General features: G+C 38.0%; 2 protein-coding genes across 2 annotated transcripts; one reads left to right on the forward strand and one right to left on the reverse strand.

The window, feature by feature from the left end:
* Window positions 1-3,834: 3,834 nt before the first annotated feature.
* Window positions 3,835-22,397, forward strand: LOC108545218 (uncharacterized). The gene is made up of 20 exons (XM_017896729.1): window positions 3,835-3,987; window positions 4,092-4,301; window positions 6,751-6,952; window positions 12,459-12,619; window positions 12,839-12,967; window positions 13,028-13,207; window positions 13,379-13,621; window positions 13,846-14,406; window positions 15,548-15,760; window positions 16,190-16,353; window positions 16,685-16,832; window positions 17,176-17,290; window positions 20,676-20,735; window positions 20,828-20,955; window positions 21,016-21,156; window positions 21,251-21,455; window positions 21,593-21,741; window positions 21,849-22,064; window positions 22,132-22,233; window positions 22,314-22,397. Exons 1-20 carry the CDS (start codon window positions 3,835-3,837, stop codon window positions 22,395-22,397), a joined length of 3,564 nt encoding a protein of 1,187 aa, XP_017752218.1.
* Window positions 22,398-23,257: 860 nt separating this feature from the next.
* On the reverse strand, window positions 23,258-25,292 carry LOC108545224 (coiled-coil domain-containing protein 34). Its single transcript, XM_017896737.1, has 4 exons — window positions 24,341-25,292; window positions 23,736-24,154; window positions 23,530-23,670; window positions 23,258-23,440 (listed from the first exon to the last, which is right to left on the reverse strand). The coding sequence occupies exons 1-4, from the start codon at window positions 24,973-24,975 to the stop codon at window positions 23,283-23,285; spliced, it is 1,353 nt and encodes a 450-aa protein (XP_017752226.1). The 5' UTR covers window positions 24,976-25,292; the 3' UTR covers window positions 23,258-23,282.
* Between the last annotated feature and the right edge of the window lie 414 nt (window positions 25,293-25,706).

The following is a 25,706-nucleotide window of genomic DNA, read 5'->3' on the forward strand; positions in this document are numbered from 1 at the left end:
AAATTTATTTAAGAGAATTTTTAATTAGATTTTTAGAGCTTCTTATCTTTTAAGATACATAAATCATCTACATAGTGATTCTCGTGTCAGCTTTAAGGAATTATCTTAGTATCATTCGAATAAGTTAGGTTTTCAATCGAATTTGTTTCAATTTAAATTTAATGTCACATAGTGTATATGATGTCTGCTATGCGTACAATAAGGAACAAGTTTGTTTAAAACAAGATGAAGGTAATTGTACGGAGATACGAGTTTTGGCGAGAAATTTCATGATTATTTTACACATGGCTTGCATCGATTGCTTCGTTTCCTGTATTGATAAAATATGGTAATTTCATATTGTGAAACAGTTTTCGCAATTTAGTTGATTAGAATTATCGTCTAATTTACTAGTCTTCGATAGTTACAAACAGTAAGGGGAAAAACCGAACAAATTCGCGCCGTCCTTGTATACCTTTTTCAACCGGATTGACGGTGATTCAAGGATCACAAGTGTATTTCCAGTCCTTGTGATTTCTATCTTATCCATAAATATACTTTACTTGATCGACTGTTGAATTCAACAAAGAGAAAATAGCAGATTTAAAGCAGTATGCAAAAAGAAGAAACACGATGAAATCATTCCTGCGGCAATTGTTTTATGAAATATTATGCAATTAAGATGAAGAGAAATTTGAAGATATACCAAATTTCAGAAATGAAATTTCAGTTAGGGAAATATTTTGTTAAATTTATATTACGTTCCAGAGTAATTAAAAATTAAAGGTTCTCGTGTATTAATTTAACCTTACGCAATACTTTAAAATACCTCGTTGATTTGTAGAGTAATGATCGTCATCGTTGTTTAATCACTAATTGCATGACTTTGCGAAAATTCCGATTAAATTTGTTCTAAAAACTCCTTCTGACGTACCTCTCGAACATCGAACTAGTGACTCACGCACTTTTCTCGCACCTGCCTCTATCTTTTACTAAAACAGAAAAATGAGTTCGTAAAAATCGAAGATAAAGTTCATCGTAAAATTTGATCGATCGATCGTCGATGATTTTTTAATTCCCGAATGTGTTCGTGTGAATCTTTCTCATCTGTGTGATTAAATCGACACCAGACTTTTAAAATCCTCGATAAACGATTCTCAGACGCCACTTGTTTAAATATGTGGGACACATGCAGCAAAATTACAAAAATCGATAATCAATATGAAGTTTAAAATAAAACAAAATGACAAAATTAAAATATCAAATTTTCAATACAAATTTATTACGCGAATTTATGACCATGTTAATCTTTTGCGCAGGGGAACATTTCTCGCGTGGCTATTCGTTCGAACGAAAGATTTTGCAGTGTGTAATAAGGAAACAATATCACGAAAATTGCAATCTTCATTTTACACCACCAAATTCGTCTGTCTTTTATTTAAAAAAATTTTTTTCTGTGTATTGACCATAACGCGAAATGATTTTAGGCGACTATTTGCCTAATTATAATTGCCATAAGAAAGATCTTCGACGTAAAAACGCGTCATGAATTTTACTATAGAATAACTTCCAAAATTATATGTTTGCATCACGAAAATTGCAAGCGTCACTTTACACCACCAAATTTATTCTTTAAAAAAATGTTTTTGCGCATATTGATCATATCGCGAAAACATTTTAAACGACTATTTGCAGACACTCCTCCGCAAAGGCTTCCTTAGAATCGCCATAAAAATCATCTTCCTCGACGTAAAAAGGCGTTATCGATGTTATAACATAGTTCCTACATTCTTGTGATAAAAGGTCCTCGAGTATTATAGGAAGAGTTAGCAACAAATGTATCAGATTTTTCTTGAAAGAGAAAATTTTTCTTCGAAAACAGCGTTTCGCGTGGCGACTGTTCATCTTGCATATATATCGAATGTCCAGGGTCTGGATGACCCCACGAATTCTATGGAAACGTGTTCACAGGTGGCGTCGCGACGCACGGCATCGACTTCATTCGTCGCGCGACGCTTCCTCGTATCGCACGTTCTCTTTTCTAACTCGTCGCTCGCGATTCCATTTCCATTCCTTTCGTGGCGTCGCGACGCGTTCACCTGTGTTGCACCGTGTCGCGAACTATGACTCCGATATGACAAGAAACTCGTGACACGAAGTCGATCAGGTAATTCCTCGGGGACCACTGAACCGAACGATCGGTCGAAGATCGACGATGCACCTTGCGCACGCTTCATGCTTTTCCACGCGCTTTTGACCTCTTAAAGTACCTTCGCAGGCACTCCCCTTGTAATTTCTGCACTCGTGTGTTTTTCCAAATTCCTTTCCTTTTTTTAATTTGAAAATTCTTTTCTTGTAACCTCTAGATTGTGTTTCGTATCAGGATCGTCTTCCTCAGGATCGTTGTCCTTCTTTTATTATACTTTGAAATTGTTGCTTTCATGAATGGAAGGCGTTGCATGTTTGTAAAGATAATTGCACGTTGCTTGCAATATTACTATTTCAAGTACCTCGGCTTACTAGAAATGTTACGTAAGTTACGATTGTTCCAATTTCGACTTTTTCTTCCCAGATAAGAATCAAATTTATTATATTTCGAACGATGATGTTCTGCACTTTGTTCTTATTACTTTTACTCCCAATTATTTCTCGATTACCGAAGAAATTACCAGAGATAAACTTCTTTTAAATTGCATGTTCAGCTTTTTCCTTGAGGTACCGAAGCAATTACGTCGTCGCTGGAATACATTTTCCTAACACACTTCCCGCAAATTAGTCGATTATTCCATCTCTACTTAATGAAGTGTGCGTAATTTGTTTGTAATTACTATGCCATTTTGTTATGGACGTGCTACGAGAATATACGATATTTCCACGTAAGATGAAGCGTTGTAATCGAATTTGCGATTAATCGCATGCACTCTATCGCGACTTTCATTCACTTCACGCCTCGTCGTTGCTGAAATTGTCAAATGCTTTCGCAAATTGGATTCCATTTAAAAGCTGGACACTTCTTGGAAAGGAGCGAAGCGATGTAGATAAATGCGTGTTCTACTTACACAGAATGGTGGAAACCTTCCATCTTTCGCCCCCCTGTGAATTTTTACCACGCGAATAAAACGTGAAATTCACAGCGATAGCGTCACACTCGTTATTTGTGTCACATTTGGCTTCACACGCGACCAACAAACACGGGGATCTACCGGTCGTTGAAACAGGAAAAACAGAATTATGTCGTCTACCTTCTTTTATGCTTCATTTTTATGAAATACGATCATTTGCATTCCATTCTTTTGCATCTTCTTCAAGTCCGCTTTATCTTATAATTTTAGGATATTTATTGAGATATTTTTAATCATTTTTATTATTTTTATTATTTTAATTAAAGGTATCACGTTAGACTTTAATTCTCCCATCTTTAAGTCGATTTTATTTTCTGACATTGGGATATTTTTAATTATTTTTATTATTTTTACTATTTTAATTATAGGGTAATTATCACGTGAAACGTTAATCTTTGCGTAGCCATAAAAATTCGTGAATTTTTCATTAACAGGGTCGCTTGAGGAATTATCTTGGCAGCCCATGAAATTTAATATTTATTTAGGATATCGTGACAAAATTTTAGGAATAAATCGTATCGCGTCGAATAATCTGCGATTCGATACGAGCTTGGTCACACACAGTTTCGATTGGATAAGCCTGATGGAGAATCAATAACGAGCGTTTCAAGAATTGATTTGTGGCCGCGTGTGGGAGGAATTAGAACTTTCTAGATGAAAAATTTCAACACTCTTCCCAGTCACTTAACTTACCGATTTTCGTGAAATTTATTCGTTTAATTTTCTTGCGCAGATGAATGCGACAACGTTAAAATCTTGGTTACAACGAGGAGAACTCGAGAGATTGGAACATGTCGTTCTAGAAGGACGAGGGGCTCGTCTGTTAGGTGAATATTCTCCAGATCTCAGGACTAGAGTCTTCCTAAAAGGACTCCCGAATTATCTGGTAAGGTATACTGTATTTACCGAATTACAGAGGAAAGAAAAATCCGTGTTTTGCATTTTCGTGGTCACACAGTGACACTAAGATATCGTTTCTTTATTTTTCAGACGAAAATCTCGTACGTGCATGACGCGGTTTCGCGTGGTTCTTTGATCGAAACGCAGAAGCTGATATCAGAGGAGCCTAAGAAGAAACTGGCTATCTCGAAAGATCCAACTGGCACGCCATTGCTTCACAAAGCCGTGTATCACGATCATCGAGATATCGTCGAGTGGCTCGTGGAAAATTATCCTATCACTGTCCAGCAGAAAGACAAAGTAATCGTCGTTGTGCAATTTTCCTTGATTTTTAAGTATCGCACCATTCGTGTCAGACTTTTCAGAATTTCCGAGCACCTTCTCGGTTGCTGCTACTTTCTATTTACTATTTACACGTATTAAATACTATTTATTCAGAGTTTCGTTACAATTTTTACACACTCGTTGTTCGTTGACTCGCGATAAATTTATAACGTTTTATCTCTAGTTTCCCCTATCGCACCCGAAATCTATACTCGAGAAAATCATACTCCTAATCGACTGGTACTTACTCGAGTGCTTATCTCTTCCACTATAGCAAGTGAGCCACGAATTAATTTATAATTTGCCTGTGAAAAAGATCAGAGATGAACTTAAACTTTCTAGATCGATATTCAACACACTGACCCCTTCAACGTTACTTTTATACCCCGGTAACGAGGATAAGAGGAAAACATATAAACCTGAAGTAAGTTTCGTGTCTACATAACAATTTTAAGTTCAAGTAATTGTTTCAATTATTCCAAAACTGGCCCCAGAAATTTATTAATTAGTTGACTGCCATAGAGGACACTGATACTCTATTGCCTCGCTCTAATGGCGTCGGGGCACGTATTGATGGTCACAATACCAAAATTAGCGAAAGTATTTAATTTTTAAAACCATATTTGCTTATATTTTTGACTATATATACATATTATTTTCGCGTATCATTACGATCTGTCGTGATGAAATATTCTGGCAGAACGAACTATAGTTATATAGAATTTATCTGACAGTCAACGGGTTAACACTAACCCTACCATGACCTCGATAACTTTTTTAAAACTTTCATTAAAAATTCCGCATTGAACGTTATCGTCTTACCATCTGGTCTTCGCGAATTTTCTCTCTATGTACCTAATCAATTCTTCAACGTCTCTCCTTCTTCCATTTCTCGGTAAAACAAAGTTTCACTTCGCTTTCCTTCACCCAGTCATTTGACAGTGGTAGGTTTAACGTTAAAACTTGTCAGAAGTGAGAAATCATTCTCGCGATATTTATAATTATCGTAGCAATCGATCGTTAAGGACGAAGACTCGCGGCAAGAATTCCTCCGCCATTTGCAAGATCGTTGAAGCGTCACGATCCTGTCGTGACGATGATGTTTGCGCTTCTTCCGAGATATCCGACTGCTGAATAATCGAAAAGTAATTTTTCGTAACGACGGTCGTCCATCCCGCATCGCGTGACTCGGCTAATAACAAAGTGTAAACCACCTGTTCTTCCCTGCAGCCATCCGACTTCGTGTCCAGGCGCACGCAGTGCCTCAAATATGGCAAACGCCAGCTTCTCACCCCTTTCCCACCCTCGATCTCGATTCAACCTTTATATTCACCGTTTATCCGTCGCCGGCTTCGCGTTTTACATAGCCGTTCCCCTCAAATATTCATCCTCTAATGGCAGTCACGCTTTTTATCGCCGGGAACTACCGTTCGGTGAAGTTATTTTAAGAAGCTACGAGGGATCGTTTATGGCAACGATTCGATAAGCCGATTACGTTTCGAGCAATTATCGCGTCTGATAAAAGCGTTTAAGGTAATCCGTTGATTCAGTGATAACACAGACACGTTTTGGATACCCTTTTAGGAAAATTGTTCAAATTCCACGAATATCTAGGTTCACTGTGCTTCCGGTAAGATTTTAGGGAGTGTTATAGGATGAACGTGGGATGTTCTTTATATTTTTACAAGTAATTTTTGTAAAAGGATTAATCGATATTTAACACGTTAAATGCTATTAAGACGTTAGACTTTTCGTTCGGGCCCAGACGGTCCTCAGGAACGGGCCCAAACTAGGACCAAGAGGTGCTAACTTTCGGTGTTACATTCTTCGCCATCTTTGGACCTAACGTTTGGGATTCCTGTTATAACAATTAGTACAGTATTTCCGAGTTTTATGAACACTTCATCCGATGGCCCACTTGGCGGCCGAGTTTGGACCCGAAGGGAACGGAAAGCAAAACGAGCTGGGAATTAACTTAACATATTAAGTTAATAATAATGATCAATTCTGTTTTCCTCGATTTCGTGTACTTCATTTTTTAATATTTCTGGGTTTTAGTATTTTTATTTATTTTCTTTGGTGCAAAGCTATGGAAGGTGCTCGGTGGTGTTTCTATATTTCACTAGACGTGAATGTCAACAGATTTCGCACAGAATCTGAAACTGCAAAGCTTCGAAAGTTAGAAGAATTTGAAAGTGTTGTTATTTCAAGAAACCCATTCGTATTTAATAAATTGTGAAATAAAGGATCGTTTCGAGCAAGTCCCTATTTGAATAATTAATTAATTCCTTAAGAATTATAGATTTTAGGAAATCTCTTGCAAATATCGTATGGAGGATTTTTCAATTTCCCAAATTTTCGAGTTTTCTTGTATTTTATAGATGGTTGAGATGGCAATTGAGATTTTTCGTTTGCTAATTTTTAGGAAGGAAGGACAGCGTTGCATTATTGCGCTGCTTGCAAGGATCCCGAGGGAATTTGGGATGTCCTCATAGAAAACGACTGCGACGCGAGTATTTGCGACAAAAAGGGCAATCCTGCGGCTTACTATTTGGAACATAGCTCGGAGATTGAACTACCGGAAGCGGAGAACATGTCTCGCCGGAAGATCAGCTCTGGCAAGGAATGTGAGTAATTTTGATTAAATATCCCCACCAGTTCTTGGTAAATCTAAACTGGGTATTCGAAGCTATATATATTTCTAAATTCTAAATTTATATTGATTTAGCTGAATAATAAATGTGTAATATATCACGTAAAAGGGTCAAACATAAATAAAATCATTTTAATAACAGAGAGATTTATTCTGGAATTATCGTTATTTAATAATTAATAATTATTAAATTATATTTTCGAAACTGCATCGATATTTAAATATCGATATATAATTCTCCAACTTTGTCGAACAAACGTGTTTATTCGATCATGTTTGACTCTATTTCAGAGTAATGCTTCAATCGGCTATACTTTCCACGATCAGTGAAATTGCAGCAAAAAATGTCCTATATTATAACCTTTTTATTTCAACATTTCAACGAACAATATTGTTTACAATGAATATAAAACGTTAAATTATACTAATCGAATGATATACGAATTATTTCAACCAAATAGTATCAATGTCGAGAAAAGAATAAATTAAAGAATGAAAATTAATTATGAAATTTGGTATTACTTCGAACGATGAGTGTACTAGGTGTCCCGATAATTAATTGTCGATTTACTGTTCAAATCAATTGCAAATGACTTGACAAATAGATGGCAACATTGCATCGTGCACTTCGTTCTTTCCCCGCCTTTAATGGCTATACATTCCTTGACTTATACCCTATAGAATCTTCTCGGTAATGACCCGGAAAAATCGATAGAACTTAAATTTGTAAGGCAAGGAAAACTGCTCCGATCGATGAGACGACATGCCCTGGTCGATTGACCAATGAATTATTTAGCAACCCTCGAAAACAACAATTCGTGGAAATTGTATTGACATTATTACAGTGTTATGATATAAAGACATCTTCTTAATTGAACGACGATTGACATTTCTAACAAAGAAATGGTAGAAATAATGGCACCATGATTTTTCGAAATTTGAAAATATATAGAAATTGATATTTTTCCCTTAGGTATATTAGATACAAAGACATTATTTTCTTAACTGAACGACGATTGTCATTTGTAACGAGAAAATAGTAGAAATAAAGGGAATATGACTGTTCAAAATTCATAAATGTATAGAAATTTATTTTTTCTCTTTAGGTACATTAGATATAAAGAAATTATTTTTTTAATTCAACGACGAATGACATTTCTAACAAAGAAATGGTAGAAATAAAGGGACCATGATTTTTCGAAATTTGGAAATATATAGAAATTGGTATTTTTCATTTAGGTATATTAAATAAAAAGACATTATTTTCTTAACTGAACGACAATTGACATTTCTAAGAAACAAATAGTAGAAATAAAGGCACCATGATCGTTTGAAATTCATAAATCTATAGAAACTGATTTTTTCCCTTTAGGTATATTGGATATAAAGAAATTATCTTCTTAATTGAACGACGATTGACATTTCTAACAAAGAATTGGTAGAAATAAAAGGACCATGATTTTTCGAAATTTGGAAATGTATAGAAATTGATATTTTTCTTTTAGGTATATTAGATACAAAGACATTATTTTCTTAATTGATCGACGATTGACATTTCTAACAAAAGAATAGCAGAAATAAAAGGACCATGATTTTTCGAAATTTGGAAATATATAGAAATTGATATTTTTCTTTTAGGTATATTAAATAAAAAGAAATTATTTTCTTAATTGATCGACGATTGACATCTCTAACAAAGAAATGGTAGAAATAAAGAGACCACGATCGTTCGAAATTCAGATATAGTATAAGAGAGAATTTGAAGGAAAATTACAAGCTGTAGCATGTCGTAAACATTTCCTTTGAGAATCGACAAGCAAGTCGGTTTGCTGAAAAATTCCTGTAACGTTCCTTCTATTACCTGTTCGAAGCTGCATACTAAATTGTTCGTAGAAAATGTAAATGGAAAGTGCAACAAAGTTGAAGGTGAATCTTCATCGTAGATCAATGACGATTTCGATGCATAGTGGACGATCATGTTCGATAAATGGTTGGAACTTGAGGTAAATTAAACTTGCCGAGAGTTTACTCTCATAATCAGCCAAGACTCTCAGAACTGTGTCTATTTGTGAGTCGTTTGTCTCGTTTGAAACTCGCTTATCTTGCCTTTCCATATTTCTTTTTAAAATACGATCAAGTCGAAATATTGAAAAATATTCTAAATATTTTAAACATTCGAATTTAAAAATTAAAGTTTAGATATTAATTATTACACAAGAATGTTTCAAATTTGAGTATACAATAGGTCATTTTCAAATATATTCGCGATGAATAGTAAACGAATAGTGTAATATATTTTACTAAACCTATTCATAATTTTCGTGAATCATTAATTTAATTTAATAACACACAAGTGGATCTGAAATTAATTTCTCTTAATTTCCTTTCAATTTAACTTAATCATTTCATTTACTGGAATCTTCTTCGAATAGCTCGAGATCGCTCGATTACTTATATAGTAATAAAGAATATAGTAATCGAATAGCTCGATTACTTATCACCTCCTGAACATTCCAATTCGAAATAAATTCCACTTGTTCGATGAGCATCGATATAATAAAATATAAAATGTTCCGTCGATGATGTGAAATTGAAACATAAAATAAATAGCGTGGTTCGAAATCGTGGCATAAACATGACCATCGTTGAATTGTAAAGATTGACACAGGGTCTATATTTAAATTGACGGACCTCGATGTTGCATTCAAGCTGGCAGTATTTTACATAACATACATGAGCGCAACGTGCAATGCGTACAATGTACACCGGCATTTCAGCCAACATTGATTGATCTATTTACCGAGAAAGCAGAGGATACGTGTCAGAGAGCGAGGGAGTCCGTGTACTCGGTTAGCTTTTCAAAAATTGATTAATTCACTGTAGGAACACGCGATCCACGTCAAAATAAAACGTCACTCCCGACTAGCACGATTATTATAATTTAAATTAAATCGATCAACGTTCATTGTCTTTTATTCTCCCTGACAATTATCCAAATCGACTATATTTAATGATACATAATATTGGTGACAAAATTTGCAGATTTTGCATATTTGAATCTAATTTGAGTTAGGCTCTTCTTAACAGTAGAATTGAAATATGAACAAGACGAAATGACTTGTCCTAAATTTTTCATTTCTGCATTTATTGAAAACAGTAGTTTGACAAAAAACATTGTATTAGTGGCGTTCAGAGTGCATCATTTAATTCCGACTATTATTTAAAAAATTTTTTGTACAATAAATAGGTGGTTAATTACAGGTGACAGAATTAAATAACTCATGCTGCATATTTATTTTTATCGTACCACTCTGATTATTGTTATTTATAATATACGTTATGTTCAGATATATACAAACTATAGCTGAATAACTTTAATATTAATTTAATTGACGATACGAATTTTCGTAGCGGAAGATTTCATCGTTTCATTATCGTTGTCACCATTATTAACTCTTAACCTGTTTTGTTCCATTTTTCGTTGGGTTTTCTGCTCGTGTTTCTGCAGTAAATAACTTCTTTCTCGATTATCAATATACTGTGCCACTTGATCAAGTGTTTATTGCACATGAAGCACGCAGTACGATTATCGACGTAATTTTTCGTCGAACGCGTACAAGAGATATCTTGTCCAATTTTCCCCAGTATTATTGACGTGTTAAAGCTAAATCAATGACTCATTGGAAATACCGAACATATATTGTAAAATATTTATTTCATTCGCAATGCTGCAACGGGTGCTCTAAATTACAATCAAATTCTCAGCTTCCAGCACTTTCGTTAGCATATCGAAGAAAACGCGCGAGAGACTACATAGATCGAAGGATAAATCTTACCAATTTTTAATTACACTTGTAATTTCGAAAAAAAATTCAAAAAAATATTATGAATGAGCTCTCTCGACAAAAATTAGCAAAATTTATTATGAATTTTAAGGTAACTCGATTCGCAGTAACATATCTTTAAAAATATTCTATTTCTAACAAGCAATTTTATTTTTCTACCGTTAAATGATCAATTTATAAAAGTGTTCATAGATAGATAGAAAAATAGATAACTGTATTGGATAGAAAGTTGATAGGAAGATAATTGCACTCGAGATAATACAATGGAACGGTTGGATGTTTCCTTGTTTATAATTGCTACAGATAACGTACCTTCGATTTTTCTAAATTTGTCCAATTGTTTCACGTGTATTCGATTTATTAATGTACCATGTTCTTTAAATAATTCGAGATACTCCATGATGACGAGCATTCTATTGACGTCGATGTTCCTATTCCTCGAAGACATATGTACATGTATTGGGTTGGCAAGAAAGTACTTTCGGTTTCTTAGTGTGAAATAAAACTCAATTTTTTCTATATAGTAAATGAACTTTAATCAGTCAAATATCTTCCATTCTATTCGATATCCTTTTGCCATCTTTCTGGTGACTTCATGATCACGCGCTCATAGAATTTCTGGTTTTTATCTGCAAAAAGCTTAACCAAGTACGTAAATCTCAGAAGGTCGATCAGAACGTTGTGGGTACCTTTCAGTGAAAAATCTTCAGAACGAAATTTTTTAAACTAATTCTGACACGTGCATTCTGTTAAACAATCAACACCATAAACTTCTCATATTTCTTTATGAGCCTCAGTCGCATTCTTGCCTTTATGCAAAAATAAAAAGGTAAAATGTGTCGAAAATGCTTATTTTTGCACTCCATGTTAAGACTGACCGTGAACTGACAGTTCTAAACGAAATTACACGGAATTTCACGAAATAGCAACCTAAAGGTATCGACTATTATATCTCAAAAGAAAAAAATTCTAACATTGACAAAAGAATAACTAAACAAGCTTAACATTATTTACCGATGCAAACCGAAATTACTTTCTTGCCAACCCAATACATACATTCTAGAAAACAAAAAGGGGTCAAAGAAATTTTTATTCCGTGTTTTTACACCGAAACACTGGCCGGCATTGTACAGAAAATCGATGTCTATTGCTAAGAGGACTCCCTGGTATCTAAAACATTTATCACATTTCCACGACACGCGATGTATAGTTACAAATCTTGTCACTTGTAAATAATTAACGAGGCGGTTAGATCTCGAAGAGAAAAGGTCATGCTATTATGTCTCTTGTCTTTTACCCCCTTTCTGGCGTATTTCATATATGAGCCGCATATTTATTTCCTATCTTATCGAGTTCGATGTTTCAATTAAGCTGAAAGGCACGTGCGTTTAATTGATATCGTTTACGTACTTCGTTCAATGAAATTTCGGTGACTCGAAACATATTGAACTTGGTTATCGAGCAGACACTGATACGAAGTGAAACGAAGAAAGTAAATAGCTTAAAATAATTTTAAAAATTGGGATGCATCCAGTACGATCAAAAATTAATCGAATTAACGAATATTTATATAATTTATAGAATTAATCAAATTTTATATTACGACGAACGAAAAGTGTTTTTCTTCTTTTCTAGGCTTGGATTTCAAACCTTCCAATATCAGAATATGGATTCACAATCGAGATCTAGGGAAGTTGCAGCAGGTTCTATGGGAAGGCCATGGAAACAAGTTGCGTATGGAGACCAGCAACAATCCACGCGTGAAGAAATTTTTGGAAGCTGTGCCATTTATAATGGTTCGTATTACTATTAAAATTTTTCGAAATCACTTTGCAATAAATACTTTAAAAGAGTAATTTCCAAACTCCCAATCTTCTTTCCTCGAAATTATTGAGATCAATTAGAAATCGGTATGAAATTACATAAAGTTCGAATACTTTTCTTTCACTTTGTCGTCTATTTTAAATATACCAACGTAAAAATATTATTATACTGATATAAAAATGATATTACAGGGTACCACGAAAGATATTCACGCAGCCACGGTGAATAACGATTTAGAAGGACTTAGAAACAAAGTGGAGTGTACATCGCCCATCGTCCTCAGCGGCAAGGATGCCAATGGCCTGAACGTTCTACACAAGGTACAAACTTGATAATTTTATTATTTTTCCTCCGATATCGAAACACTCGATTGTCAACAGGCTGCTGGACTGGGACACACGGAAATTGCACGGGTAATTCTCGCAAAGAATCCTTCCGTTGTGGAGGCGCAGGACAACGATGGGAAGACGCCATTGCATTATGCAGCTGGAGCGAAGGATGATGGAACTCTGTATAATTTGTTAACGGAATACGGGGCTGACGAAAGTAAATTAGATCACGTGAGTATTTCGTATATTACATTCCCCAATCATGGTAAAATAAAATATACTAAAATTGCGATACAAATTGCGATTTAATTAAAAAATAATTTCCATAGAGTAAAGAATAATTTTCATATATTGCAATTATCTCCAATAAAACGATTTATGGCGATTTATTAAATTTATCAGAGACTAAAGGCACCAGCCTTCTACAAGAACCGGCCATCAGACTTGGACCAGTCGCTGTTGAACGTGATACCGGAAGCGCCCCGAGTCGCCGGGACGTCGTACCCCAAGAACTGGGACTGGAGGATCCTGGAAGCAGAGGAATCTATATCTCGAGGAATGAAGAAGGTCAGCAGTGCGGATATCGATAGCGCGTTCGGCAGCGCAGAATCGGCGACGAAAAATTTCAGTAGATCTATGGAACAGGTATTATAACAAATACTCCAACGTTTTCTAACCTATCGCTCAGAGAATAAGAAAATCGTCGAAACGGTCCAATTTCCCTTACTCTAACGATAACTTTATTAACCCGGTGACACATTTGCCTATCGGAAATGGATTAAAGTAACTCTCAGAAAAGACAGGCTGCGCTGGAATCGGGGAAAGAAGAATTTTAAAAGCTCGGATTTTTTAATCGTTTTATGGAACAGATTAAAAATGTCGAGGAAGATCAGCCGGTGGATCAGCAGGAGAGCGCGGACGACGCTGAGAACGCTGAAAATGCCGAAAACACGGAGGCCGATACAAATCCGGAGAACACGGAAGACGCTGGCGATGCGGAGGACGCGGAGAATGCGGAAAACACGGAGGCCGTGGAGAACACGGAGGATGGAGAGAACACGGAGAATGGAGAGAAAGCAGAGGAAGATGCAAAGGAGTCGAACGACGCAGAAGACGCACCTGAGAACAACGAGGAGACAGAGGAGGCTAAAGTGGAGGACGCCGAAGAGAGATCCTCGGACGACGACGTGGTGACAGGGCCGGCTATTCCGGGTGCAGAGGAAAATCCCGATCCGGAGAACGAAGAAGAGAAAGCCGAAGAAGCAGAGGGTAAGAGCGAAGAGGATAAAGAAGAACAGGTAGACGCGGATGAAGCGAAGGAGGAAGAGGCCGCTGAACAGGACGAGGAAAACAAAGCGGAGCAGGAAGAGAGAAACGAGCCGAGTACCGGTGACTCTGGCGTCGATGATCCGGGAAACGAGGAAGATCAGGTACAGTCATCATAACTTGTTAGACGAGACGAATTTTCAGGAATTTCATAGCACAAAAGTATAGACTTGTATTTATGACGAGACTTATATCGCTGAGTGAGAAGTATAAAATATAAGTATTATTATAATGCGATCCTAATATCGATGCAAGGAGTATTAGAAACGAGAAGGCATAGACGGTAGATTCTAGGATTCGATTGTCCGTTCGTGTATAGTCGGCCGACATAGTGCCCATGAGTAGGCATAACGAGGAGCTCATGCTTGCGGTTGTGACAGGATGCAGTTAGGGGTGTCATGTGTATTGGAAGCAAGAGACGATCGATATGGAGATATTATACAGTATGTTCTTTGTCACGCACAAATATATACGAATAAATAAATGTTGACTGAGCAAGGAACTTCTGTTATGTAACTTCTGCTCTACAGACCCAGACAAAACGCATGAAAACGTAATTTCTTTCTTTCCGTCAGAGTTTTAATCGAGTCAGCAGAGACAGCAAATTTTCTCTTATCCGGGACGTTCCTTTCTTTTCAATTTCATTCGCGTATTTTAAATATCGATTCGCGTGTCCCTTGAAGAAAGAACGATCACTCGCAGAGAAATCTAGCTATCGTACGTTTAGACACAGAGACATCGAACTTGTAGTACATTTCACCGAGCATTTTCATTTTTCCAATTTTTTAAATACACCACCAGATCACTTCCCATTCTATATCGCTTTTTAATTTCGAAATATCTTCTGATTTCTTCGCATATAAAATAACAAAGACACTGACACCAATTAGATTTCCATCTCCTCGAAGCTACCCTCAAAGTCCGATTCCCATCTAATTAACCCAAAAACCAGTGAGAACTCGGTCAATTCCCATTGTCACGAATCATCCCACTACCGTCCAGACACCGTGGCGAAATAACGCCTTAATTAGAGACACCAGTCGTCAACCATCGAACTGTCAAAGAGACTCGGTGTAATTGGTGGCGTTTCGTGCGGACAGCAAAGCGTACACACGCAAGACGAAACGCAGGGTAGCCGCGAACGATCGATTTACGGTATCTAGATTGTCAGGTGCGATTAATATTTTGCCGTATCGATCGGTACGTGGCTGTCGTGCGCATGGTTTTGCACCTGCAAATGATTAGCAGGTGATCGTCGGCGAGCACGAGGAGCTTCCGGAGGCAGAGCTGAACGAGGGCAGCATGACGGCGGACCCGGAAATCGAGAAGCTGCTGGAGGCCGGGAACATGGAGCAATTGGCAGCGTTGGTACTGAACGGCGAAGGAAGAAGACTGGTCGGTCGACATTCGGGCAATTCCGAGCTTCAGACGTTCATCGATCGCGTCCCATCGTACATGGTATTACGCGTAGAAACTTTCTTCTTCCTCCTCACCTTTTCATAAACAGACGTGTCATTACTGCACGCAAATCACGTCGAATTAGCGTCCGGTTTTTTACCCGGTAATTGCCAATGTAGACATTATGGTCGGTTCCAGCCAGTTTAATTTGTGATTTCACGGGCGAGAGTGGATGGTATTTTTATTGAAGATCGGTTGGGTAACCAGATGGCTTCCAAGAACTCGTTTGTAAATTTAAGATGGCAAGAATTATGGGTTTTTATGTTAAGCTGTAGCATGATCAATTATTATTTTTTGATACTACAAATTTGTATTTTTAAGATTCACGTTCTTAATTCATAAAATTCTATTTCCTATTTTTATTGTCGACTAATCCGTTTGTTCGTTTCTCAGATTTGAATTATTTGGGATATCTGCCGAATGTTTTAGGGGAAAATTCACGCTGTGCATATGGCAGCCAGAGAAGGAAATTTGAGAGACCTGCAAAGCGCCTTGGATCGTCGCAAGTTTGCCATTGCAAGAGATGGATCATCGCCGCATGGTGCAACTCCTCTGCACGTTGCAGTTGCGTTTGGAAACACCACCATAATCAGGTAATTAATTACGACTTTCCATATTTAATTTCTTCTATTTCTTTTCCCTTTTTAATTTCCATTTCTTCGTCTAAACAATTCATTTCTTCGTTCCTTATCGATGCGTCGATCTCTGTAAAATGTAATATCAACGTCACTAGTTATGCAAAGTAAATTATTCCTCGCAATGAGGGTTAATAATGACATTTCGAGAGTTGCGTTAGAAATGCTAGTATTTATTCGTGACATTTCACGACTGGAACATCCACGAGAAATGAAAGGTATAAGGGTGAAATATCAAGATTTATCGATTCCTTTCATCAACTAAGTTAATCTTTCATGTTTTCTTCAGGTATCTGGCAGGCAGGTTTCCAGAAACCGCTCATGCAATCGATCACGATGGACGAACACCTTTGCACTACGCGGCAACCCTCGCTGACAACGGCCATTACTATAACCTTTTGCTTCACCTGGGTGCCAATCCTTTAGTCCAAGACAAAGTGAGTGCATTCCACGAATAATTCGCGATATTCGATAAAAGCAGACTCGATTTTTAACGATTTCAATCGATGAATTAATTCTGTATTTATAATTCTATACTTAAAATTAAATGCCTGTTCGAAGGTTCCGATGTAACTATTTTCTGAATTTAATGAGGAAAATTGAAATTGATAAAAATTCGAATTGTATCAGTAACGCTGTTCCCGATGACGATGTTAATTAGGTTCGAGTTTATCGAATTATGACATCAGAGGGAACTTGGTTAATTAAGAATGTAATATTGAGTCGGGTAGGTGGATAAAATATTGCATCGAGGTGTTTCTAAACATGTTATTCGTGCAGTTCAGGGAAAAGGCGGAGTATTACAAGCAGAACCAGTCCGAATTCTCTCACAAATCACTCCTTCGCGATTTCGGGGCTAACGAGAAGCTCGCCGACGAGATGTTAACGGACAAAGGTATTTCACTCGAACGAGGCACTTAAGAGCACCATCGATCACTCCGAACCAAAGTGTACTACGATCCTTAGCAGCACTTTACGTTTTTCTTACCTTTGGAACATAGATCTCCCAGTTTATATTACGTTCCCAGTAGTACGATCACGTGGACTGATTTAGAGTTAACCATCACGTTGCTTTCTCACACCCTGTCAGTTTTATCATCGTGAAAAATCGTTTACATACAATAATTCAAATATTTGTCCTGTAAGCAGATTACTCATCAACTAATTTAGGAGATTTATCAGAGATATATCGCTCTCGAGTGATACCGAATTGATCGAAACATTTATCAGCGATGGGAACTACGACAAATATTCCCAAATCTGAGAGCGAATTTTAAAAATAGCGATCTTCTACGAGTCCGGCTGAAAAATCGATTTCTTTCGCATTTTCTTCAAATTTGCACATTGAAAAATATGCGTTCTAAGGTATTTGGTGAAATTCGTAAAATTAACGAAGTTAGAGACGTCCAAGCATGAACGCGTCGAGTGGGATATCGAGAAGCAAAGATCTCATGCATGCGTGTATACATAGTTACATAATTTCTCCAATTTTCGCTATTTCGAATTGAAAAAAATCACAAGTATTCTCGAATCATGGACAAATGAGTAGACGAAAATCTCGAATCGATATATATTTTGGTTTCTTTGAAAAAAATTCCTAAAGATGTCCTCTTTGATCCAGATTCGTAGAAGGTTCTCGTAAGTTCTCGTATATGTAGAATTTTTTAAACTGGTCCTCGATTAAAATGACGAGAAATAATCAACGTGGGTCGCTTTTCCCATCGCTGATAATTCTGATGACAAATTTCCTCATTAATATATCCGCGGCTGTTCACGTTTCCACTTCTTCCTTCCGGACATCTTCCCACTGGTGTGCACGCCCGAGGCAAACAGTTCCTGGGGGCGACGCGTTTTCCGCGCGACGAGACATAACCGAACCAGAGACCCTAGCTACCTTGGAGCGATGTTTCCGTCTTCTGATCGGCGTAAAGCACGGTATGATACCAAAATCGGCTGGGACCTCCGGCACCCTGATCGGTCGTTGCCTGAAGCGACCCATATTCGATCGTATCAAGCACCGTGTGACACGCATGGACCACAATCTCTTTGACGTGATCTGGCCTGCTTTAAAGAAATACGGTAACTCGAATTGCAACAGCAAGGCGAGCAGCGCTTATTCCATGGTGAACACCGTAGACGAGGATGAATCCTTGTACGTAATAGCGCCGGACTACGAGAGTTACGTGGTATTCGCCGACTTCTTCGATCCTCTGATCAGAGACATTCATTGCGTGACTGCCAGTGGTGATCTCCCGGATCATCCACTGCCGAGATTCTTTTACAACGAAGACGAGGACGGCGAGGAAACTCCCGACGCAGTAGACGAAGTGACCATGTCAGCCATCGAGGCGTACGATCTCGATCCTCCAGCCAAGTACGTCCAGGCTGCAGTGATAGAGTGTTGCAGGAACCTTGAGAATTACACGTTTCCCTTGACACTGACGGTGAACCAATTGGAAGAGGTGGAGCGAGAGATCACCAGTGAATTGATGAGTCAGGAGATCTCTGGGATGATGGCTGAGGGCAGCAGCGAGGATGAACCTGGAACTTATTTCACGCTGAATGAAATACTGGATCAGCCTAGTCCAATCAGGGCACAGTTGGCAGCGGGTGGTCTGCTACTGCCAATCGCGGATTTCGAGGATCACTATGATAAAAAGCTTCACGGGAAACACTGGCCTTACGGTCGTGGCGTCTACATAGCCTCTGCTGGGGACCTGGCTGCCTGGGTGAACGTGCAGGATCATCTGAGGATTGTCTGTCGAACCAGCGACAGTAGACCCGGTCTGATTGGTCGTGCTTACGTGAGATTGGCAAAAGTGATGGTGATACTAGACGAGAGATTGAAATTCAAGAGGGACAAGAAGCTGGGCTTCCTGAGTGCGCGACCCTACGCCATTGGAAATACGCTTAGGTTTAACGTGATAATCAGGTTCCCGGAACTGTCGAAGGAGTACGATCATTTGAGGCATCTGTGTGTCGTTCGTGGATTAAGTATACGGGAAACGGCGAAAAGGGACACGGTCAGGATCGGTAATCAACAGTCGTTGAGCATTACCGAATTGCAGACTCTTCAGGACCTCTCCAGGGCAATTTTGAACATTCTGGCGTTAGAGAAGGAACTGACGATCAATAATTCGATGAAAATTGCCAGCTTGCTCGCCGGGCTGTTTCGCAAACGGAACAGTGCGAAACGTTTCCAGAATTAATCGCGAGGAGGGAAACGCAAAGGGATTAACGTGGAACTTTCTTTCGTCTTTCATCCGCCATGTTATCAGAGACTTTTACTCTTCGTTTTTTTCTTTTCCTTAAGTAATCGAATAATATACGCTTATACGTGGAATCCTTCTGTGATAATTCATGAGCCAATACGTTCGAATGTCAATTAACTCTCATAGACTGAGACTATAGGAGAGATTATTAGCTTACGTCCAGAATGGTTGGAAAAGAACGGAGGAACGTTGGAAAGATGTGTGTGAACGTTATTCTATTTCTCGTGCACCGAGTTACGATAATTAAACGAAAAAGAAAGATTAGCTACTCGGAGGGATGCTGGATCGTTCATTAGGTTAGTAAAATGAACGTTATTGGTACATGGAAAATTGTTACGACGCTTTGACATGTTGTCGCACGACACCATGCACGTACCTACGTGAAATGTGTATATGTACCTGGAACGTGAAATTGGTTACAGAGATTTTGATATAAATTATCCAAAATGGTTGGAAGGAAAAAAAAAGAGAAAAAAAAAAATTCAAGAGCTTTTTATGTGTAATGCACGAGTTCGATGTTCACGCGAAACAGAAATGGCGTAGCACATGTCTTTCCAACTCGATGTATTCAATTCATGACGAACTGTATATTTTTATGAATGGTTACTGTACGTGAATTATGTATAAACGAAATCCCCCACTTTTCACCTCTATCAATGTGACTTTTATCGTGAAATTCTCGTGATTATATATACTCGTGCTTCTGGTATTTGATTCTATATAGTCGACTTGCTTGTGATTTTTGTGTCCAACACGATTTTCAGAGTGAAATAATGCACTTTATGCTCACGATGCACCTTTTACTTGTGAGATATTCGCATCCTTATGATTTTTTTCTTTCCTTTTTCGATGAAAGAAAAGATAAGATGTTAGAAATGTATTGCATTTGCAATTAGATTAAAAAAATTCAGTCATAGCATCTTTTTAAATCGTCAATGTTACAAGTGCAATATGTTTTTTGCATTTTATATAGTCAACTGACAAAAATAAAAATAATTCGTTTTTCAGACGACAATCAAATCGAGATACCGATATTTCGAGAAGAAGAGGGTCGCTACTTAGCATCGTGTAAGTTAATGTTGAACGAAGAAAACAAAGAAAAATTGGCTAGTCTGATTGAAGTATAATTACTTGAAGTATAAAAACTAACCCTTCTCCAGCACTAGGTGATCCATTGATCAAAGGCTTGACAGAGGTTGCCAATACTCGTCCAAAGGATCCGGTTACTTATCTGGCTACTTATCTGTACAACTTTGCCAATAAAAGTAAAAACACTCCGCAAGAACTGGTAAGTAATTCCACGTGTAATTTCGATGCTTCAAATATATATAATTCGACGATGTTTCAGGAACCTAACGTGCTGATCATACCCGATCGTCCCGAAGAAAACATAGATAATATCGAAAATGAAATTGGAGACGAGGATGCCGGTTATCCGCAAAGTCCAGGTTCCGATGTTCCAGAATCAGCTTTTAGCAACCCTAATAGAGTATACCGACTATTAACTGATATATAATTCGGGAAAAAATAATTTACAATCGAGAAAATGGTCGAATGAGCGAAAAATTATGTTATTTCTTCAGGATGAACACGGGCAAAGCGTTATTCACTTTGCTGCCATACGATCTTATCCGAAGGATGGTTTGTTCCATCTACTTCAGGAAAGCCAAATTAACGTTGGATTCAGGGACGAATTGTACAGGACAGCCAGGGACGTGGCTGGATTGGCAAATATCCGAGAAAACATCGACGAGATCGATCATTATGTGGCTTATTTGGCAGCAAGAGGTCAATCTCGATTCGAGATATATTTTTTAAAATCTCTAATCTTCCATATTAACTTCCATGGATTATTATCACGAAACTCTACAATTCGAGGTACATATCTGCAAATAATTATAATTTTTGTTTCAATATTTTCACAGGTGAAACTGAAAAATTAGTGGAACTATTACTAGAGGGGTACGATCATATCTTGGACGTTGAAGACGAAGGTGTGAACATCGTGAACATCGCTGCGGAACGAGGACGAGAAGCGACTGTGCAATTTTTACAATCCATTCCAAACTATGTGGTAAAATAGAAAAGATAATTTTACGCGATATTTTTCATATTTTTAATTTAATTTTACGCGAAGAAATATCGAATAATAGTATACCAAAGAGGGCATATCTTTCACAGACACAACGCGAAGAAGTGCACCACGAAATCAGAATAGGCAACGTATCAAGAGTGAAGGAATTATTGAATAAAAACACCGGAGGAGGGAAACTATTAGCAATGGGAAAGAATTCAATGAGTAGATGCGCTCTTCACATCGCTGTGCTTCGTGAAAACGATGAGCTGACACAATATGTCGCGAGAACCTATCCAGAGACTCTGCGTATCGGTGATAATGTAAGAATCGATTAAATAACCGTGAATTATCGCAAAGAAATATCGAATCTCTGTCAATCTGTTTCAGCTGGAGAGAACAGCTTTACATTACGCAATGGGTTTACCTTCGGTGGAAGAATTAAGCAATATCCTCATTAAAGCGGGTGCAAAACGCGTAATGAGAGATTTAGTAAGACAGAATTTTTACTTTTTATCCGATAGAATTAACGCAAGAATTTAATAACGACAATTCGTTCCTTAAATTTTCAGAAGTCACGGCAACCCTCCTATTATTTCATGAACAAGTCGGATATAGAGCGACTCCGAGAAGAAGAGGAAAGTTTTGTCAAGTAGATCCATTGGACGATACTGATCCGTGCAATCATTCGCTTGCGCCATTAAATATTTGTACGCGTGAAATGTGGCATACATTTGGAAAGAACAAAGTATGCACTCGGTAGGAGCGAAAGGAATAATCATGTGCCACTCCGTTACGTTCTCTTATGCATTAGACTTATCGTTTCTGATCGATTCTTGGTATCCTTTTTCTCGTGGTATGTCTGGCGTAACGAACAGAAAGCGCTCTCCTGAGCCCGTGTAAAAATACGATTGTGTAATGAATCTACGTCGTGTAACAAACAGTACAGTATTAACGATACAAATAATAAAAGTATTCAGCTTTTCTCCGTACACGTTTCTTTTAATTACCTTCACGTAAGTTTTCCACTTTTTTTTGCTCTCGTTTTTTTCTTTTCTTTTTTTTTTTTTACTATCTACAAACCTTCGAGTATATCAAGGCGAGAAGTGAATTCTCGCCTTCATAGTCTTAATGCATCTAAATATTGGCCGAAGAACGCTTTTCTCGATTACCTTCCAATTATATGTTAATATTCATTGATCATAGGAGACGAACGTGAAAAAGCGAAGGTTGTAAAAGTGTATCAAAGAATATCTGCTAGGAAATGAAATTATTTATCAGGATATATACTATACGCCGATGCGCGTAAGATCATTCTAATTGTACGCTATTATATCCTGCACGAGGATATCCAGTCTTTTCTAAGACATCTGCACGCAGTACGCGAGTCTGTAATCCGAAGTAAGCGTTTAATGATATTCTTTGCTTCGTCCGTCATTTTCCTGTAATTCTACCTTGCTTCGAAGCATAAAAGTACTGAACCACGTGATCGTTCTTCGAACCATGCAAATTTCCCAAATTCTGATTATTCGACGAAGTAATCACTGATAAGACATAGCACTTCTCTTACTGCTAATCTTCGGCTGACTTCGTGCTTTTTTCCCCACGCTGAGTTCATCTTCCTCGAGGTCCTCGGCATCCTCGACGATTCGCTGCCATGGCGTGGGATTCACATACGTTGGCTTGGCTTTTTGATGAGCTAATAGTAAGCGAAAATTTAGTCTTCGTTATAAGCAAATTTCCATTATTCGATGATACTTTCCATTGTGAGAAAATAAAAGAACTAACGTAAAAGTCCCTGCGTGGCAGGCCTTGGTTTATTCTTCGCCATCTTCCGCCAATTCTCGTACGCTTTCGTGCTGTCTTCCCGTCTCTTCTTCCTCTCTTCTTCTACCCGTTTCCGGTTCATTTCTTCTTTCTTCTGACGCGCTACACCAACATCGAAAAATAAACGAATTATCAAAGAACCAAAGGATAACCGACGGTTTCCTTACCTTTTTCCTCTTCCTTCTTCTTACGAGCCCATTGGCGAAGATACAAAGTCTTCACTACGGATGCCTTATCCTCGACTTCTTTCAGTTGCTTCTGCAATTCCAATTCTTTCCCCACTACAGCTTTCTTTTGCTCCTCTTCCTTCTTCTTCCTCTCGGACCACTTCACGAAATTCTCCTTCTCCCTGCTCTCCCTTTCCTCCTTTTCACGGATCAATCTCTCCGCCTCGATTTGCTTCTGCCTCTCAGCCAGATCTTCCTCCTCCTTCCGTCGTCGCGTTAATTCTTGCTTCCTTCGAATCCACTCGCTGTACGTGATCTTCTTCACGACATCCGACGCGTTCGATCTGTTCTCCGATATTCTGATACTGGATATCGACGATGTAGAAACTTGCACGACTCGGTGCCCGTTAAACGCGTACCTGTTTAACGAGGAACGATATGCCGTTGGTCTCCCACGGTGAAATGTCGGTAAGAGCAATAGAAAAGAAAATAGTACAGAGAGTGATTAGAAAAATAGAAACGTAGAAAAATATAAAATATAAAATATAAAATAGAAACGTCGTAATACTCGCTTAAGATCGATACGATGGTTATACGCAGGATACCTTTGCACTTCCGAGTCGATTTGCCTGCTACAACAACGCTCTTTGCTATTGTCCGCACTATCGGTAATCCTACATCGCCTTTCGATATGATTCGGAGCTCCATACGATATCACGGACTTGGAACGGATAATACCGGATTGTAAGGATGCGGATGTGTCCGGGGAATTTAAGGAATAACAACGATACGTTTCTTGAGCGGAACCTTGGTCACCGGCATAGTTCATGAACGAGGCGGCCAGGTCATTGTTGAGAGACATCGTGGACATCATATCGCACATCTCCGCGGAATCGCCGCAATTTGCTACGACAATTCCATCATTCTTCGTTCCGACTTTCACTTGAATTTCAACCTCGTGTTCCACGTCTTGGTCGTTTAATGTCTCCGCGTAAATTGCCGGATTGATGAATCGAACTTCCGTATTTGATCTAGAACTCGCAGGAATTGCATCGCAACGAATCATACCATTGCTTCGAGATGTTCTTCTTTCACCATCGTCCGATGGAAAATTTTTCAAACGATCGGAACTGATCATACATACACTGTTTCTGGTCTCGGCATTGTTTACGCCGTGCATCTCATTAATATCATTTCCTCTCTTCCAATCATACCAGCTGTCAGTGTCGCTGTCAAACATCGTCAAGTGTCCTTAATCCTGATCAGGCAATACGCGATGAAGGTTACAAGAGACAAAAGTATATCGAAATTGAACAACTCGTCACATATCGTTGGCTTGCGATGGTATCTTTCGATTAATCCTTAGGAGTCCCAATGGAACTCGCGTACACATATTCGTCCATGTTCCAAGCGATGTTGCACTTTTCGTTTATACAAACAATGACGAATCCCTGTTAGCGACGCAGTGCTGTGAGTATACCTCGATGTGAAATTCACCAAAATGTTTGTGCACGGTATGTTCGTGCGATACCGCGTTCCGATTTTGAACTTGACGGAGATGCCACCTTTAATCCGGAAGAACACAGCAAATCCAAATGACACTAATTGAAATTCAATTCGATGTCTTGATTGATATCGTAGACTATTTGGTAATCGACCAACAAGAAAAACAGATCACCCTCGACGTTTCTCGATATATTGTATGTGGTCGATTTTAATTATATCTATGTTTAATTGTATCCGATTATAACTAAATGGTATGGAAAATAAAAAATGTTTCAAAATAACAAACAGAAATTTTTCATATTTGTTAATTTTACAATGTCCTCTTACTTTCAAAAATAATTCAGAGATAGTTACAAACAAAGTACAAACTGAATTATTTTTTGAAGGTAATGATACACAAATAGACCATTCGTTAAAGTCTTTATTTGTTCCTTTGCTTATTATGTATCCTTATATTAAGTTGTG

The sequence above is a fragment of the Eufriesea mexicana genome, unplaced genomic scaffold (genome assembly GCF_001483705.2).
Source record: "Eufriesea mexicana isolate 0111107269 unplaced genomic scaffold, ASM148370v2 scaffold382, whole genome shotgun sequence".
In the NCBI taxonomy this organism is placed as follows: Eukaryota; Metazoa; Arthropoda; class Insecta; order Hymenoptera; family Apidae; genus Eufriesea; species Eufriesea mexicana.

What these genes read in the sequence shown, in the direction of transcription:
- LOC108545224 (XM_017896737.1), bottom strand. Translation starts at nt 24,975, where the DNA reads ATGTTTGACAGCGACACTGACAGCTGGTATGATTGGAAGAGAGGAAAT. An exon ending in ATCGACTCGGAAGTGCAAAG is followed by an intron (nt 24,155 to 24,340) that starts GTATCCTGCGTA and finishes CTCGTTAAACAG; the next exon opens with GTACGCGTTTAACGGGCACC. An exon ending in GAAGAAGGAAGAGGAAAAAG is followed by an intron (nt 23,671 to 23,735) that starts GTAAGGAAACCG and finishes ATGTTGGTGTAG; the next exon opens with CGCGTCAGAAGAAAGAAGAA.
- LOC108545218 (XM_017896729.1), top strand. Translation starts at nt 3,835, where the DNA reads ATGAATGCGACAACGTTAAAATCTTGGTTACAACGAGGAGAACTCGAG. An exon ending in AAGCTGTGCCATTTATAATG is followed by an intron (nt 12,620 to 12,838) that starts GTTCGTATTACT and finishes ATGATATTACAG; the next exon opens with GGTACCACGAAAGATATTCA. An exon ending in TCAGTAGATCTATGGAACAG is followed by an intron (nt 13,622 to 13,845) that starts GTATTATAACAA and finishes TTTATGGAACAG; the next exon opens with ATTAAAAATGTCGAGGAAGA.